This window comes from Phalacrocorax aristotelis, chromosome Z (genome assembly GCF_949628215.1).
Source record: "Phalacrocorax aristotelis chromosome Z, bGulAri2.1, whole genome shotgun sequence".
In the NCBI taxonomy this organism is placed as follows: Eukaryota; Metazoa; Chordata; class Aves; order Suliformes; family Phalacrocoracidae; genus Phalacrocorax; species Phalacrocorax aristotelis.
Genome location: NC_134311.1, coordinates 15,686,429 through 15,704,245, shown reverse-complemented (window position 1 = coordinate 15,704,245; position 17,817 = coordinate 15,686,429). Strand labels below are relative to the sequence as shown.

Below are 17,817 nucleotides of genomic sequence, written 5' to 3'. Positions count from 1 at the left end.
AGGTGATACAGAGCTACTGTATGGCTGGTTACATTCCTCTACCAAGGTCTGAGGGAAAGGACAAAGTGTCTCCTGTTCTGGTTTTGTTTAGGCATCTAAAAACATATCCCTAACGTTTAAACAAAATGCCCTAATGGATTTCAGGACAAACAGCTTAAACACCTACTGTGTATCTAAGTGTCACTGAAATTCAACTGTCATTGTACATAAGGATGCTTCTTTCCCTCCTCCCCCAAACACTTAAATGCTGGCATTTCCTAATGTGACATGTACTCAATCTTTGACCTGAATAACGACATGCACAATAACAAAACAGCAGTGATACCAAGCACATGTAACTCACATTAACAAACTAAAGGTAACATTTTGGGCGGGGTCCACAGTGGCAATGCTAATGCCATTGCATCCAACTGGAATGCTGCCATGGACGGCTACATACGTTTTAGGAAAGACAGACCAGAAAGTTGAGGTGAGGGAGTTGCTCTTTATGTGAGGGAGCAACGGGGATGTATTGAGCTCTGCCTAGGGTGGAGGAAGAATGAGTTGAGACCTTATTGGTTAAAATTAAGGGGAAGGCAAATATGGGTGACACTGTTGTGGGCATTTGCTACAGGCCACCTGATCAGGAAGAGCAAGTCAACGAGGCCTTCTACAGGCAGCTGGAAGTAGCCTCACAATCGCAGGCTCTGGTTCTCATAGGGGACTTCAATCACCCTGATATTTGATGGAAAAGCAACATGGTGAGGTACACATAATCCAGGAATTTCCTGCAGAGCATCAAGCATAACTTCTTGATACAGGCGGAGGAACCAACGAGGCAAGATGTGCTGCTCAACTTTATACTAACAAAGCTTTGTCTGGTTGAGGATGTGAGGGCTGGGGGTAGCCTTGGCTGCAGTGCCCATGAGATGGTGGAGGTCAGGATCCTGCATGGTAGAAGGAGGGCAACAAGTAGGATTACAACCCTGGACTTCAGGAGGGCTAACTTTGGTCTCTTCAAAGACCTGCTTGGAGAAATGCCATGGGCTAGGGCTCTAGAAGGTCAAGGTGTCCAAGAGAGCTGGTCAGTATTCAAGTACCGCTCCCTCCAAGCCCAAGATCGGTGCATCCCTAGGAGGAAGAAGTCAAGCAAAGGAGCCAGGAGACCCATATGGATGAGCAAATAGCTTCTAGAGAAACTCAGATGGAAGGAGGTTTACCGTATGTGGAAAAAGGGCCTCGCCACTTGGGAGGAATATAAGAACACTGTCAGGGTATGCAGAGATACGACGAGGAAGGTGTCATGGTTTCAGCTGGGATAGAGTTAATTTTCTTCACTCTAGCTGGTATAGTGCTGTGCTTTGAAATTAGCATGGGAAAAAAAACCTGTTGAGATAACACACAGATGTTTAGGCTGTTGCTGGGTAGCGCTTATACTAGTCAAGGACATGTCTAGCCTCCCATGCTCTGCCGGGTGCACAAGAAGCTGGGAGGGGAGGGGGCACAGCTAAGAGAGCGGATTCAAACTGACCAAAGGGATATTCCATATCATGTAACGTCATGCCCAGTATGTTACCTGGGAGGGGCTGGCCGGGGGAGGGAGGGAGCAATCGCGGCTCAGAGACGGGCAGCGTCGGTCAGCGGGTGGTGAGCGGTTGTATCGTTCGTGTTTCTGCGGGTTTTTTCCCTGTTTTCCCTTTCCCTTCCTTTTCCCTTTTATTATATTAACATTATTGTCATTATTATCATAATCATTTATCATTATCATTTTATTGTAATCATTAAACTGTGCTTATCTCAACCCACAAGTTCTTTTGCTCGTCCGATTCTCTTTCCCATCCCACAGGGGTGGGGGGGGGTGAGCGAGCGGCTGCGTGGTGTTCAGTTGCCAGCTGAGGCTGAACCACGACAGTCTATTTTTGGCGCCCAACGTGGGGCTCGAAGGGTTTGAGATAATAACAGTTGCTGGTCACAGCATTGATTCATCTGCTCGCAGTATTAGTTTGTCCAGTCTTTACCATGCTGATTGTAAAGTACATGTTAAAACTTGCTGTTGGTTTTGTCAGTTTGCTGTGCTCTGCAGTGATTAGAGATATTTTGCCTGGGAGACTTGTTATTAAAACACTGGCCTTGACTGTTATCGGTTATTTCGGTTTTGCGTGGAAGCTGTTACGGTACTACAGCTACCACCTCATGGAGGCAATTAGCAATTATACCTCCTCCTCTGAGGAGTTTTTTATGGAGGAAATACAGAATGGCACCTTAGCTACCATCTTATGTAATGTCTCCTCCTTCATTACAACAACTTTTCAGTATCTTGAACATCCTTGTGTAGTTAAGATACATCTGTTGATATTGCTTTGGCAGGTGGTATCAGATCTGTCTAAGGTCAGTAAGCAAGTTAAGAATATAATCCAGAGATCTGCCCCAAGGCTTGATAGCTATGCGTGGCAGGGTATGTGGGATAGTGTGGGCAAATGCCTAAGACGGTGGGCACCCCCCGTGGTGTGGGACTTCAGCCCTGAACAAGTGCAGAATCCTGAAAAATTAGAAGAACATTTGGAGGAAGTATGTTGTCACCCTGGCAATTCCAGAGAGATACAAATCACTGCCATGTGCTGGGGTCTGGCTTATGCCTGTCGAGCCCTATTTAACACTATTCAGTACCCCCAAGGGAAAAAGAAGGGAGCTACTCCAACCCCCGTGACAAGCACTGCGGCCACTCAACCCCCCACGACAGACACTGCAGCTACTCCAACCCCCGTGACAAGCACTGTGGCCACCCAACCCCCTACGACAGATACTGCAGCTACTCCAACCCCAGTGACAAGCACTGCGGCCACCCAACATGCCACAACAGATACTGCAGCTACTCCAACCCCAGTGACAAGCAGTGCGGCAACCCAACCCGCTGCGACAGATACTGCAGCTACTCCAACCCCAGTGACAAGCACTGCGGCCACCCAACATGCCACAACAGATACTGCAGCTGCTCCAACCCCGGTGACGAGCATGGCGGCCACTCAAACCCCCACGACAGATACTGCAGCTACTCAAACCCCAGTGCCAAGCATTGCAGCTAAACCAGAGGACCAACCTGTGCCAGTATCAGTCGCCCCTATATGCAAGAAGAAATCATGGAAGAGAAGGTCAACTCGTTTAGAAAGAGATTTCGAGGAACCAGGGCCATCACGAGAAGAGGAGGAGGAGGAGGAAGCATGTGTACAAGAAACTGAAACTACCCGATCTCTATCCTTGAGTGAGTTGCGGGATATACGGAAAGATTTTGGGCGTCATTCAGGTGAGCACGTTATCACCTGGCTGCTCCGATGCTGGGATAATGGGGCCAGTAGTTTGGAATTAGAGGGGAAGGAAGCCAAACAACTGGGATCCCTCTCTAGGGAAGGGGACATTGATAAAGCAATTGGAAAAGGAACATAAGCCCTCAGCCTCTGGAGGCGACTCCTGTCCGCGGTGAAAGAGAGGTATCCCTTCAAAGAAGATATTGTATTTCGCCTAGGAAAATGGATGACCATGGAGAAAGGCATTCAGCATCTAAGGGAATTAGCCGTGCTTGAGGTGGTTTATGGTGACCTGGACGATCAACGGTCCTCCAAAGATCCAGATGAAGCCGAGTGCACAGGACCCATGTGGCGGAAGTTTGTACGGAGCGCACCATCCTCGTATACAAACTCATTGGCAGTGATGTCCTGGAAAGATGACGAGACACCAACGGTGGCTGAGTTGATTGATAAACTCCGGGACTATGAAGCGAATCTCTCTTCCTCGCTCATCTCTGCTGTTGAGAAACTGTCCCGAGAGTTCCAGCAACTCAAAGAAGATATGTCCTACTCCCCACCAGTACGGACCAGTATCTCAGCCATTAGGAGTAATCGTCCCTTGGCTCAAGAGAAGGGATACACACGACGGGGCACCTTATGGTTTTACCTGCGTGATCACGGAGAGTTCATGAAGAAGTGGGATGGAAAACCTACCTCAGCCTTAGAGGCACGGGTACGTGAGCTGCAAGGGAGAACAATTACTCAGGGGAGCTTCTCCAGGAGAGCTGCTGCTCCAGTTTCCCGTAAGCAATTCTCCAGACAGAGGAGCAGAAGTGCTGATGGCCTGACTGATCTTAACAGAGACACCCGTGATTCATATTTACCGGAAGTGAGTGATGAATACTATGATCAGGACTAGGGGGGCCCTGCCTCCAGCCAGATGGAGGAAAGGGACAACTGGGTTTACTGGACTGTGTGGATCCGATGGCCTGGCACGTCCGACCCACAGGAATATAGAGCTTTAGTGGACACCAGCGCAAAGTGGACCTTAATGCCATCAAACTATATAGGGGCAGAACCCATCAGCATTGCTGGAGTGACAGGGGGATCCCAAGAGCTAACTCTATTGGAGGCCAAAGTGAGCCTCACTGGGAATGAGTGGCAAAAGCACCCCATTGTGACTGGCCCAGAGGCTCCGTGCGTCCTTGGCATAGACTAACTCAGGAGAGGGTATTTCAAGGACCCAAAAGGGTACACGTGGGCTTTTGGTGTAGCTGCCTTGGAGACGGAGGAAATTAAACAGCTGTCTACCTTGCCTGGCCTCTCAAAGGACCCTTCTGTTGTGGGGTTGCTGAGGGTCAAAGAACAACAGGTGCCGATTGCCACCACAACAGTGCACTGGTGGCAATATCGCACCAACCGAGACTCTCTGATCCCCATCCATAAACTCATTCACCAGCTGAAGAGCCAAGGAGTCATCAGTAAGACCCACTCACCCTTTAACAGTCCCATATGGCCAGTCCGGAAGTCTAATGGAGAGTGGAGGCTAACAGTAGACTATCGTGGCCTGAACGAAGTCACTCCACCGTTGAGTGCTGCTGTGCCAGACATGCTAGAACTTCAATACGAACTGGAGTCCAAGGCAGCCAGGTGGTATGCCACAATTGATATCGCTAATGCATTCTTCTCAATCCCTCTGGCAGCAGAGTGCAGGCCACAGTTTGCTTTCACTTGGAGGGGGGGTCCAGTACACCTGGAATCGACTGCCCCAGGGGTGGAAACACAGTCCTACCATTCGCCATGGACTGATCCATAATGCTTTGGAACAAGGTGGAGCTCCCGAACACCTACAATACATCGATGACATCATTGTGTGGGGCAATACAGCAGAAGAAGTTTTTGAGAAAGGAAAGAAAATAGTTCAAATCCTCCTGAAAGCTGGTTTTGCCATAAAACAAAGTAAAGTTAAGGGACCTGCACGAGAAATCCAGTTCTTGGGAATAAAATGGCAAGATGGTCGTCGTCAGATCCCCATGGATGTGATCAACAAAATAACAGCCATGTCTCCACCAACCAGCAAAAAGGAAACACAAGCTTTCTTAGGCGTTGTGGGTTTTTGGAGAATGCATATTCCAAATTACAGTCTGATCGTGAGCCCTCTCTATCAAGTGACCCCGAAGAAGAATGATTTCAAATGGGGCCCTGAACAACAACAAGCCTTTGAACAGATTAAACGAGAAATAGTTCATGCAGTAGCTCTTGGGCCAGTCCGGGCAGGACAAGATATAAAAAACGTGCTCTACACTGCAGCCGGGGAGAATGGCCCTACCTGGAGCCTCTGGCAGAAAGCACATGGGGAGACCCGGGGTCGACTCCTAGGGTTTTGGAGTCGGGGATACAGAGGGTCCGAAGCCCGCTATACTCCAACTGAAAAGGAGATATTGGCAGCATATGAAGGGTTCGAGCTGCTTCAGAAGCGGTTGGTACTGAGGCACAGCTGCTCCTGGCACCCCGACTGCCAGTGCTGGGCTGGATGTTCAAAGGAAACGTCCCCTCCACACACCATGCAACTGATGCTACGTGGAGTAAATGGGTTACACTGATCACCCAGCGGGCTCGAGTAGGAAACCCCAGTCGCCCAGGAATCTTGGAAGTGATTATGGACTGGCCAGAAGGCAAAGACTTTGGAATATCACCAGAGGAGGAGGTGACACGTGCTGAAGAAGCCCCACTGTATAACACACTGCCAGAAAAGGAGAAGCAGTATGCCCTGTTCACTGATGGGTCCTGTAGCCTTGTGGGAAAGCACCGGAGATGGAAGGCTGCTGTATGGAGTCCTACACGACAAGTAGCAGAAACTGCTGAAGGAGAAGGTGAATCGAGCCAGTTTGCAGAGGTAAAGGCCATCCAGCTGGCCTTAGATGTTGCTGAACGGGAAAAGTGGCCAGTGCTCTATCTCTATACTGACTCCTGGATGGTGGCAAATGCCCTGTGGGGCTGGTTACAGCAGTGGAAGCGGCACAACTGGCAGCGCAGAGGCAAACCCATCTGGGCTGCCGCACTGTGGCAAGATATTGCTGCCCGGGTAGAGAACCTGGTTGTAAAGGTACGGCATGTGGATGCTCACGTCCCCAAGAGTCAGGCCACTGAAGAACACTGAAACAACCAGCAGGTAGATCAGGCTGCCAAGATTGAAGTGGCTGAGGTGGATCTGGACTGGCAACATAAGGGTGAACTATTTCTAGCTCGATGGGCCCATGACACCTCAGGCCATCAAGGGAGAGATGCAACATACAGGTGGGCTCGTGATCGAGGGGTGGACTTGACCATGGACGTTATTGCGCAGGTTATCCACGAATGTGAAACATGTGCTGCAATCAAGCAAGCGAAGCAGGTAAAGCCTGTGTGGTATGGGGGACGATGGCTGAAATATAAATATGGGGAGGCCTGGCAAATTGGCTGTATCACACTCCCACAGACCTGCCAAGGCAAGTGCCATGTTCTCACCATGGTAGAAGCAACCACCGGCTGGCTGGAAACATATCCTGTCCCCCACTCCACTGCCCGGAACACTATCCTGGGTCTCGAAAAACAAGTGCTGTGGCAACATGGCACCCCAGAGAGAACTGAGTCAGACAATGGGACTCGTTTCTGAAATAACCTCATAGACACCTGGGCCAAAGAGCACAGCATTGAGTGGGTGTATCACATCCCCCATCACGCACCAGCCTCTGGGAAAATCAAAAGATACAATGGACTATTAAAGATGACACTGAGAGCAATGGGGGGTGGAACATTTAAACACTGGGATACACATTTAGCAAAAGCCACCTGGTTAGTCAACACAAGGGGATCTGCCAGGCGAGCTGGCCCTGCCCAGTCAGAATCCTTACGTACTGTGGAAGGGGATAGAGTCCCTGTAGTGCACATAAAAAATATGCTGGGCAAGACAGCCTGGGTTATTCCTGCTTCCAGCAGAGGCAAACCCACTCGTGGGATTGAGTTTGCTCGAGGACCTGGGTGCACTTGGTGGGTGATGAGGGAGGTTGGAGGAGTCCGGTGTGTACCTCAGGGGGATTTAATTTTGGGTGAAAACAGCCAATGAACTGAATAATATGCTGTTAATTGCTATATGATGTTGTATGTAATCACTACTATGGTTGCATCAATGGAATGTTATCATGGTGGGAATCTCCCAATTAATAATAATAGCAAATGAACTTTCAATGGAACCGAGCAAAGTGCAGCAGTGAGAGAACAAGAACTACCAGTGCAGCGGTGATGGAACAAGGACTGACATGCAACAATCTGACCCCACGCACACCGCCTCTCTGAAGGACCCTTACAAGAGATGAAATCCAAAGTCATGGACTAAATGAACTCAATGGACATTTCACAGGCATTTTACAGGGGTGGCCCATAGACTAGGGGAATGATAAATGAAAAATCTGTATATATATATATATATTGTTAAAGGATGAGAACATGGATAGGGATTATTGAATTTGTACTGAATAGTATGGGACCTGAGCATGTCGTCAATGATATGGAATAAGGGGTGGATACTGTCATGGTTTCAGCTGGGATAGAGTTAATTTTCTTCACTCTAGCTGGTATAGTGCTGTGCTTTGAAATTAGCATGGGAAAAAAAACCTGTTGAGATAGCACACAGATGTTTAGGCTGTTGCTGGGTAGCGCTTATACTAGTCAAGGACATGTCTAGCCTCCCATGCTCTGCCGGGTGCACAAGAAGCTGGGAGGGGAGGGGGCACAGCTAAGAGAGCGGATTCAAACTGACCAAAGGGATATTCCATATCATGTAACGTCATGCCCAGTAGGTTACCTGGGAGGGGCTGGCCGGGGGAGGGAGGAGGCAATCGCAGCTCGGGAATGGGCAGCGTCAGTCGGCGGGTGGTGAGCGGTTGTATCGTTCGTGTTTCTGCGGGTTTTTTCCCTGTTTTCCCTTTCCCTTCCTTTTCCCTTTTATTATATTAACATTATTGTCATTATTATCATAATCATTTATCATTATCATTTTATTGTAATCATTAAACTGTGCTTATCTCAACCCACAAGTTCTTCTGCTCGTCCGATTCTCTTTCCCATCCCACAGGGGTGGGGGGGGGTGAGCGAGTGGCTGCGTGGTGTTCAGTTGCCAGCTGAGGCTGAACCACGACAGAAGGCCAAGGCCCACTTGGAAATAAATCTGGCAAGGGGTGTCAAGGATAACAAGAAGGGCTTCTTCAAATAAATCAGCAGTAAAAGAAAGACTAGGGAAACTGTGGGCCTGCTGCTGAACGAGGTGGGTGCCCTGGTGACACAGGATGCAGAGAAGGCAGAGTTACAGAGTGCCTTCTTTGCTTCAGTCTTTACTGCTATGGCTGGCCCTCAGGCATCCCAGCCCCCAGAGGTGAGACACAAATTCTGGAGAAAGGAAGACTTCCCCTTGGTTTAGGAGGATTTGGTTAGAGACCATTTAGGCAAACTGGATCCTCGCAAATCCATGGGCCCCGATGGGATGCACCCACGAGTGCCGAGGGAGCTGGTGGATGCTGCTGCTAAGCCACGCTCCATCATCTTTGAAAGGTCATGGAGGACAGGAGAAGAGCCCAAGGACTGGAGGGTAGCCAATGCCACTCTAGTCTTCAAAAGGGCAAGGAGGAGGATCTGGGAAACTATAGGCCAGTCAGCCTCACCTCCATCTCCAGAAAGGTGATGGAGCAGGTCATCCCAGAGGTCATCTCCAGGCATGTAGAGGAAAAGAAGGTTATCAGAAGTAGTCAACATGGATTCACCAAGGGGAGATAATGCTTGACCAACCTGAGAGCCTTCTAAGATGGTGTGATTGGCTGGGTTGATGGAGGGAGAGCAGTGGATGTTGTTCATGTCAACTTCAGCAAGGCTTCTGACACTGTCTCCCATAACGTCCTCATAGGCAGGCTTAGGAAGTGTGGTTTTGATGAGTGGGCAGTGAGATGGACAGAGAACTGAGCTCAGAGGGTTTGTCATCACAGTGCAGTCTGGTAACTAGTCGTGTTCCCCAGGGGTCTGTGCTGGGTCCAGTCCTGTTTACTATATTCATCAATGACCTGGATGATGGGTTAGAGTGTAACCTCTGCAAGTTTGCTGATGATACCAAGCTGGGAGGAGGGGCTGATACACCAGCAGGCTGTGCTGCCATCCAACGAGACCTGGACAGGCTGGAGAGCTGGGCCCAGGGGGACTGAATGAAATTCAACAAGAGCAAGTGCAAGGTCCTGCACCTGGGGAGGAACAACCCCATCACCAGTACAGGCTGGGGGCTGAACTACTGGAAAGCGGCTCCGTTGAGAAGGACCTGGGAGTGCTGGTGGACAGCAAGCTGACCCTGAGCCAGCACTGTGCCCTTGTGGCCAAGAAGGCCAATGGTATCCTGGGCTGCATTAAAAGGAGTGTGTCCAGCAGGTCAAGGGAGGTAATCCTCCCCCTCTACTCTGCCCTAGTGAGGCCACATTTGGAGTGCTGCATCTAGTTCTGGGCTCTCCAGTTTAAGAAGGATGTAGAACTGCTTGAGCAAGTCCAGCGGAGAGCTACCAAGTTGATGAGGGGACTGGAGCATCTCCCTTATGAGGAAAGGCTGAGACTTGGGTTTGTTCAGCCTGGAGAAGAGAAGACTGAGGGGGAATCTTAACAATACATATAAATACCTAAAGGGTGGATGTCAAGAGGATGGCACCGGACTCATTTCAGAGGTCCCCAAAGACAGGACAAGGGGCAACGGGTACAAGTTGGAACACAGGAAGTTCCAGCTCAACATGAGAAACAAAACTTTTCTGTGAGGGTGACAGAGCCGTGGAACAGGCTTCTCAGGGAGGCTGTGGAGTCTCCTTCCCTGGAGACATTCAAAACCTGCCTGGACAAGTTCCTATGCCCCTTGCTCTGGGTGTGCCTGCTCAAGCAGGAGGGTTAGACAAGATGATCTGCAGAGGTCCCTTCCAACCCCTACCATTCATGTGATTCTGTGATCTTGAGAACTCCTGGAAAGCAGTCAGGAAAATTAGTCTGCATTGTTCATTTATGACCTATGACAACTATGGCAAGTACAGCAGGAGGGAAGATCAGAGTAATTTTGGCTATAAAAAAAGAAAAAAAATTAATGGGAAGGAAAAAAGAAAGTAAACAAAGCACTGGAAGAGACAGTCATCTTAGTCACCAGCCAAGGTGATTATGTTACCCAGGAACATGAGGCAGTAAAGAACTTCTTTGTTGTGTTATACCAAATGACTTAATCAGAGAGCTTTTTGGTTTGGAAATGTCTACCAAAACACAAAATTCCAGGACTGAAAAGAAAATACAATGTTTTTATTACACTGCTATTACTTGTATGTAGCTGAAATCAAATAAAACCCTGCCATTAGTCTGGCTGTAATAAATAAAATTACAGTGATGTCACTTCCTAGGAACTCTAAGAAAGATAAAACTGTGTTAATTCTACAGGCAAGACCACAAAATTTTACTTAAAAAGATCTGACCATACTGAAACAATAAATGATGCTACATGTTTACAAAACGGTTCACTGGTTCTATAGACTTTTGAAGTACGGTTTCAGCTAATGTCTGACAAGAAAGCATTCTCTAAGCTTTGCTTGCCCAAACTATCCGCGTTATAGAAGTCTCTCTTACCTTGGATACTTCTGGGTTTGCTGGCATTATCAAAGTCACAAACCTTCTCCCATTTCTCTCTCACTGCTTCAGGCGTCATTGGCTGATTCTTTCCTCTGACAATAGCACCCAAGGATCGTTCCCAGCGCACTAATGGGAAACATGAGTCAGAGAGTTCAAGAAACAAAGAAACCTTTAGTTTCTTTAGATCACTTTCATCTAAGCCACTACTTTCAATACAGTGCAAGAAAGGGAAGGTTGTAAGTACTCCAATTTAACTCACCAGTATAAATTCAAGCTGGACTAAAAGGGCTCACTGCTTTTAACTAACATTTAGAAAAGGAATCGCGCTGGTTTTAAATGCCATTAAAGCCACAACAGACTGATTGGTCTCTGAAAATACTACATCAGTTTTAGGATTCTGTCTAGTATAAAGTTGTAGCTAGTATGTATCTACAGATATTCTCTTCTGACATGATTTTGGCTACTAATGCTTGGGAATCTTCTGAAAGCCTTGGAAGACTATAGGGAAAATGTACTTGTACTCTATGAAGGACTGTTAGTACCAGTAGCCAGCCCCTCCAAATGGTCCCTGAAGTTGTATTTCAACTGTAAAACTTGAGAGAAACTGGTAAGGCTAATGTGAAGTCAGTTCTGGAAGGATACAGACTTCCTGGATGCAATTAATCCTTAATCTGTCATGTTGGCTTTGCTCTTAATTAGCAATAGCCAATAAATAAGGCCATACTGGTACCTCATTAACAACCTGGTTTCATTTTAAAGACTTCAATAGTAGCCATTATAATGATGAAAAATGGTATTTTCTTTTGACCAGAGAAGAGATACCACAGATTTTGTGCTGTATTAAAATTCAGCTCCTTGTGGAGGGCAGCAAGAGGTTTTACGCTGCTGCCCCAATTTGTTTAATCTGTTTAATACACTTCCTGGGAAAAGCTATTCCAGTGCCACCAAAACATTTATAGTTAGAAATGTACAAAATACTTATCAAGTGGGCGAAAAAGTGTTTTGGAAGAAGGAGGAAGCAATTCTTGAATTAATGGCCATACTTCCAACCCATTGGTGATATTCACATAGGCTGAAAAGTCCTTGAACAGCTCAGGAAAGTAATGCCAGTATTAGGTTCCACATATTTAGGAAGAAAGTTATGACATTCCACACACTGAATTAAGTTTTCCATCTTGTAAGCCCTCAGTATCGTCTGCGAATTTTCTTTACATCCATATGTAAGCTAGTTACTTGACTCACTGGCGTAGCTACTGGTAATTAAGAAGGCTAACTGCCTCAACATGTTAATGCATATCACTAGTATTTTTATAGAGGTATAAATAAAGCTGAAAATCAACTAAGAAACAGCCTGTTTACCAGCATGTGCTACTTTCACACCACGAAAAATTGGAGTTATCAAGAAAAGGCAGCAATATATTCTTAGCACCAAAAATGGAGATTCTTCTTCATTTCAATTATACCCCCAGGATCCAATAGTTAAGGTTACTTAGGCAGATTCCCCTTTACTATTAGCCAGCTCAAAAGTGTAACAAAGCACATACCTAAATTACCAGTTTCCCCCATGTGTACTGAAATTTATGACTTTTACTTAAAATAAGTAGTCTCCTCAGAACCCTAGGCTTTTGCTAATCTTCTCTCCCTAAATAAAAATGTCTTGAGCAGAGGTTAACTGCAAAGATGATTTGCACACGTTTGTTGTCAATTCAGAAAACAAAATAAATCTCGCAACACACAGTACTTACATTTTCCAATCCATCCAGCTCCCACCTGCCAAGAACAAAGAAAATCAGCATTTTACCACACGTTACAAAGCAAAGTTTTGGTAATGCAGGGAAACAAAACGATACTTCAGAACAAATGCAACGTAATAAAAATTTCTGAACTATTGCTGGTTATACACCTATAATGGATTCTACAAATAAGCAATTCATCCTTCCTGCAAGTTGCTTTCTGTGTTTGAATGATTTAGAAAACAAAAACTTATTTTGAAGTAGTTGCTTTGGCACCTTTTCAAACTTTTAAGGGAGGAATAAGAGTTGTATCAATCAATCAGTAGTATTTTGAACACACACCAGAATTTGACAAGGTTGTTACTACCTGATGTACTTGTCATATACAGCACAACAGCGTCAACATTTCGCTGTCTATGCTGAGTACGTAGTATCTCTCATGACAACTCAGTTTCTGCAAAAAAAGTTAAGACTAGACAGGCTAAAGCAAAAGATTGTTTTTGGAGGAAGGGGCAGAGGAAAAGAAAGAGGGGGAAGAAAGGGAAAAAAAAAATTACCTCAAACAGACTGCCATTCTCCACACAGCTCTCGTGGCAAAGCCAAACAACTAAGGGAGCAACATACTCTGGTTTGAAAGCATCGACCAGATCTAGAGCAAATTGGAGGGTGGAAATCATAAAATAGAATTACTGTTTTATTTCACCAAATTATTCTTACTCTAACACCTTCTGATGAACAGCAGAGCCAGAGAGAATTTAACCAACAGCTTTCTGCCATGAAAAGAAGGGACAAATGAAATGAAACGTTTGAAGTTTCATTAAAATAGAACAACTCATGAGACGCATGTATGCCTCCAAACCCAATGACACAGGTTTTCAGCCAGAAAGGTGAAAGACTGTCTAAGTGCTGGGAACACCATAACATGCAGACTGCAAAGCCAGGTACCTTCCTAAATTTCCATCTGTTGGGCAACCTGAAACAAGGGCAAGCCAGCTAGGCATAATCCTGACAGAGGCGTACTTGAGTAATTTCCCTTTTAATTTGCTAGTCAGTTAGAAAGAAAGAGACTATATGAAAAGAATTGCAGCTGCTGAATATTTGAGAAACATTCCCTTTCTCAAACATATGCAATATTTACAACTGAAATATCAGCCCTGCTACATTTATATATCAATTGTATTTTGATATTTTCATTCTCGTCTGGCATAAGAGGAAACTATCTAAAAATGGAGATACTGTCACGGAGCAGTGTGGCTGTCCAGGCAGCTCTTATCACCAGTTCTGTCCACTGTCTGAAAAGAAAAAATAACTTAGTTTAATTTCCCTTTTCAGCTTTAGAATTTATTCTTTCAACAGCAATAGATACACAGCTGTTCCTCAGCTAAAATCAGCAAGTATTTTCAAATATACCCTAACAGGTGAAGAGCTGGGAAAGCTCTTTAGAATTACAGGTACTTCTTTAATAGCCAAGCTGATGTAACAGAAGTTCATTTTCAGAAGTTCCACAAAGGTAAAAGGAAATTGAAACCCATTTAGTATAGTGTGTTCTAAGTGTATAACAAAAGCCTTAGGCTTTTCAAAGTATTCCACTTTATGCCACACACCATTTAGCCTGAAAATTTAGCACTAGACTGTTATCACTAATAATATTAATATACTATTAAATGAATTAAGAAATAGGTGGCAGAAGTTTAAAAAAACACACACACAAAAGATGCAAACTACATTTAGAGTTCTAGCATGAACAACAGTAAGTGGGCCAAGTCGACCAAGCATAACTGTGACAATGCTAAAGCATAGGAGCTTGCAGATATCTAAAGATGAACAGAAAAGTACTAAGATAACAAGGATAATTTGATAAGACATATGAAAATGCTTTTAAACTTCTGGTGTCCAAACCTTTTAAGAGTACTTTAAAAAACTGAACAGGGAGGGAGAGCACAAGGTAAGAAATAAGTGATCAGTGCTGTAATTGTCTTACAGGAAGACCAAACGATCTCACTCTTAAAATGACTAATTAAGAAAATTAGGAGGTGGATTTATCACTTTATATAAATACCTTCAGGAAATTCCAGCTACTGAACTCCATACTTCAGGAACTTATATACGCAAGCTGAATTTATTTGACTCTTCTGTAAGTAAGTGCAATAAATCCCTGGAACCTACACCTATGGAGGTACTAGATTTCCTGATCACTTTGATTTAGACCTATATCAGGACATTTTACACAGAAATTTAGTCAAACAATATCATGCATTCAATCTATGCATAACTGTGCAAAATGTATTATTCTTCAATATCTTGTGTATCAGCCTAAAAATGTAATAATTCCCCTGGCTTTGAAAACTGCCTATCACTAGGGAAAAGAAGGGTGGGAGGGAAATGAGATTGGCTGACTCTAGAAGACTTTCGGAGAGCAATTTCCTTTTCTAGAATTTTTTTCCAAATATTTTTTGTTTCTTATAGTCTTTTGCCAAAGTAATTAGTTACTCTATCCTAAATTTACACTTTAAGCACACAGCTGTCTCCTACCATGTCCTTTCGACTAATTCCCAATGCAGTGATGTTAAAACGTGTTCAAGCATTCAAAGATTAGTAACTATGCAATAAAGAAAAACATAAAATATTAGGCAACTCTGTTCATTATCATCTCCTGCTGATCATGGAACAAAGTACACTTACGGCATGTTGTGCAAAAACCAGTATTTTGCAATTAGAAAATATTATAACAAGTGAAGACGCCTTATGCACGTACTTGATTCCACATCTGATGAAACAAACAAGTCTTCCCACTACCACAGGAGGATCTTGGAAGAGACTATAATTAGAGAGCCTTGCCACATGAAATTGCTTTTGTGAATTAGAAAATTTGCTTCTTACATTGTGGCAGAAATTAAGTATTCCTTACTACAGACTAAGCAAGCTGACAGTTCAGAGACAAAGACAGTAGGAATAATGAATTAGCAGTGTATGAAGTGTAAAAGATTTGCATTTTCAAAGAGATAAGAAAGTTGGCTATGTTTCAATTCACTGAAAAATATCAGTACACATAAACCTTAAATGATTCACCTTGTGGCATGACAGTCTGGGTCAGTCTGGATCCAGCAGTAGGAGCAATTGTGTTGCAGTGGATGTTATACTTTCGGCCTTCAATTGCAATTGTGTTTGCAAGACCCAAAAGGCCAAGTTTTGCAGCACTGTAGTTTGCCTGACCAAAGTTTCCATATATTCCAGCAGCTGAGGAAGTCATAATTATTCTTAGTGGAAACAAAAAAGAAAAAAAAGTTCAATGATTTCTTCAAGTTGTTTAATTCTACACAACAGCATTTTTCAGCTTCAGCATTATATTTTTCATATCCCACAAAACAAAAGTGTGCAAATAAGAAAATATTACTTTTTGCTTTTGCTAACAAACAGATGCTTTTTTTATGTTTGATTGATAGCAAACATCTGACAAATCCTGAAGTATTGTCATAGTAGGAGAAAACTAACAAAGTTGTCAGCCTTTTTGTGTTATACTGCAAAACTAGACCAAACATTCTGTGACAACTGGGTAGGTACAGAGAAAAGTATTTTCATGTTCTAGCTGCACTTCAAGTGGCATTATTCTTGTAACTCACAAATGGCTTCAGCGGTCAGAAGAAAATTATTTTATTGAAAATGACTTCACCTTAGTATGTACCTGATAATATGTGAAGATGAATTCTTACAGAATTCACATTCAAAGAATCCTCATGTGTGTTGAGCACAAGAAGGAAGAAGATAGAAAAGTCTTGCCCTTACTGTCCCCTAACTTTACTGTTGTGGAGATGACTAAACTGCTCAGAAGAAACCACTAAAGCCACTGCAGTTCATAGCCTGATTTGAGGCAAGAAAACTTTGTGCTGCAAGCCTTCTCACAAATTGGAATTCAAAAGGAAGGGGTCTACACCTTCGCTTTTGAAAGAAGCCTTATCAGAATCTGTTCTAATCTACTGTAAACATGCTGCGTAGCTGGAACCAAAATCTATTTCATTTTTTCTTATTATTTGCCTCACTGACAATAATCCATTGGTTTTAATCTAAATAAAGAGATGTGTTACAAGTACTGGCTCAGTTTGATCAAGACGAGAAAAAGCTACAAAATCTATACAAAGCAGGCATTTTGCAGACAGCACACATCTACATAACCCGCAGAAACACTCACTACCGTTGTTATCTAAGCTAATACAGAGAAGGAACAAAGGGAAGCGTTTTCCTAAACGGATGCAACTCCTAGACTTCAGCCATGTACTCTGCCTGCTGATCTCTTCCCTTATTCTTACAGTTCAGTTCCCTGGATGAGAATGAATTTCAGTCTGGTCACAGAACGACAAGGAAGCTCATACAGCTTTCATCATGTGGGTATGGTTGTTAAGATTAATATAATCATGTCAGTGTTTTGATAAAAAACTTAAAGGTCTGAATTCACTGCACTCTTTCAGTTAACAGTAATAAAACAGAGTGAGAATGCTCCCACAACTTCTAAGACAAGTATATTCATCCAAGGGGGGGGGGGGGGGGGGGGAACCCCAGTCCCAAATGGAAGAAAAAAAAAAGGCAAAAAAGAATCACAAGCAGAACTGCATGTACCTGTCATTCAAATAAGGAGCAGGATAACATACAAGTAACAAACACTTCTAACCAGTCCTCAAGAAAAGAAATTGTATTTCTATAACCCTATGGCTCCTGTCCAGGATATTTGCATCTACATGGAAAAAACCTTTAAACATTTGGCTGGGAAGGCGGGGAGGGGAGCAGAACCAAAAGGATAAGGGCTTACACTTTTGGACTGACTTTGTTTCATCCCAGTGACAGTGAAAAAAGGACGAAAAACTCCTTCACTGTCAGAGCATGCATCACTCTATTACACCCTACTGAGAAACCAAAAACAAAGACAAATTTTTACCTGCCAAATTTCTGATTTTTCATATGATTCCATGCAGCTCGGGTGACCAGGAACGATCCCCTCAAATGAATCCTATGAATTATATCTAGGAACATATTAATGTCCATTTAATAATTCCAGCATTTCATCCCAAACTTGAAATACACCATTTGTTTCTTCATGAAAAAAAATGCACTTTCTTCACACTCTCAAACTGTTAGTAAAAAGTGTCAGGCTTTTTTTCTTTTCCTTT

The 17,817-nt window shown here is 44.2% G+C and overlaps 1 protein-coding gene across 1 annotated transcript in view; it reads right to left on the bottom strand.

The window, feature by feature from the left end:
• The window catches only part of HSD17B4 (hydroxysteroid 17-beta dehydrogenase 4), a 74,999-nt gene that overhangs the window by 47,480 nt on the left and 9,702 nt on the right, over positions 1-17,817 (bottom strand). The window contains exons 7-11 of the mRNA XM_075079969.1: positions 17,586-17,670; positions 15,728-15,915; positions 13,216-13,307; positions 12,671-12,695; positions 10,923-11,051 (exon numbers count right to left, since the gene is read on the bottom strand). Coding sequence (XP_074936070.1) covers positions 10,923-11,051; positions 12,671-12,695; positions 13,216-13,307; positions 15,728-15,915; positions 17,586-17,670 — 519 coding nt within the window. The remainder of the gene's footprint in view (positions 1-10,922; positions 11,052-12,670; positions 12,696-13,215; positions 13,308-15,727; positions 15,916-17,585; positions 17,671-17,817) is intronic.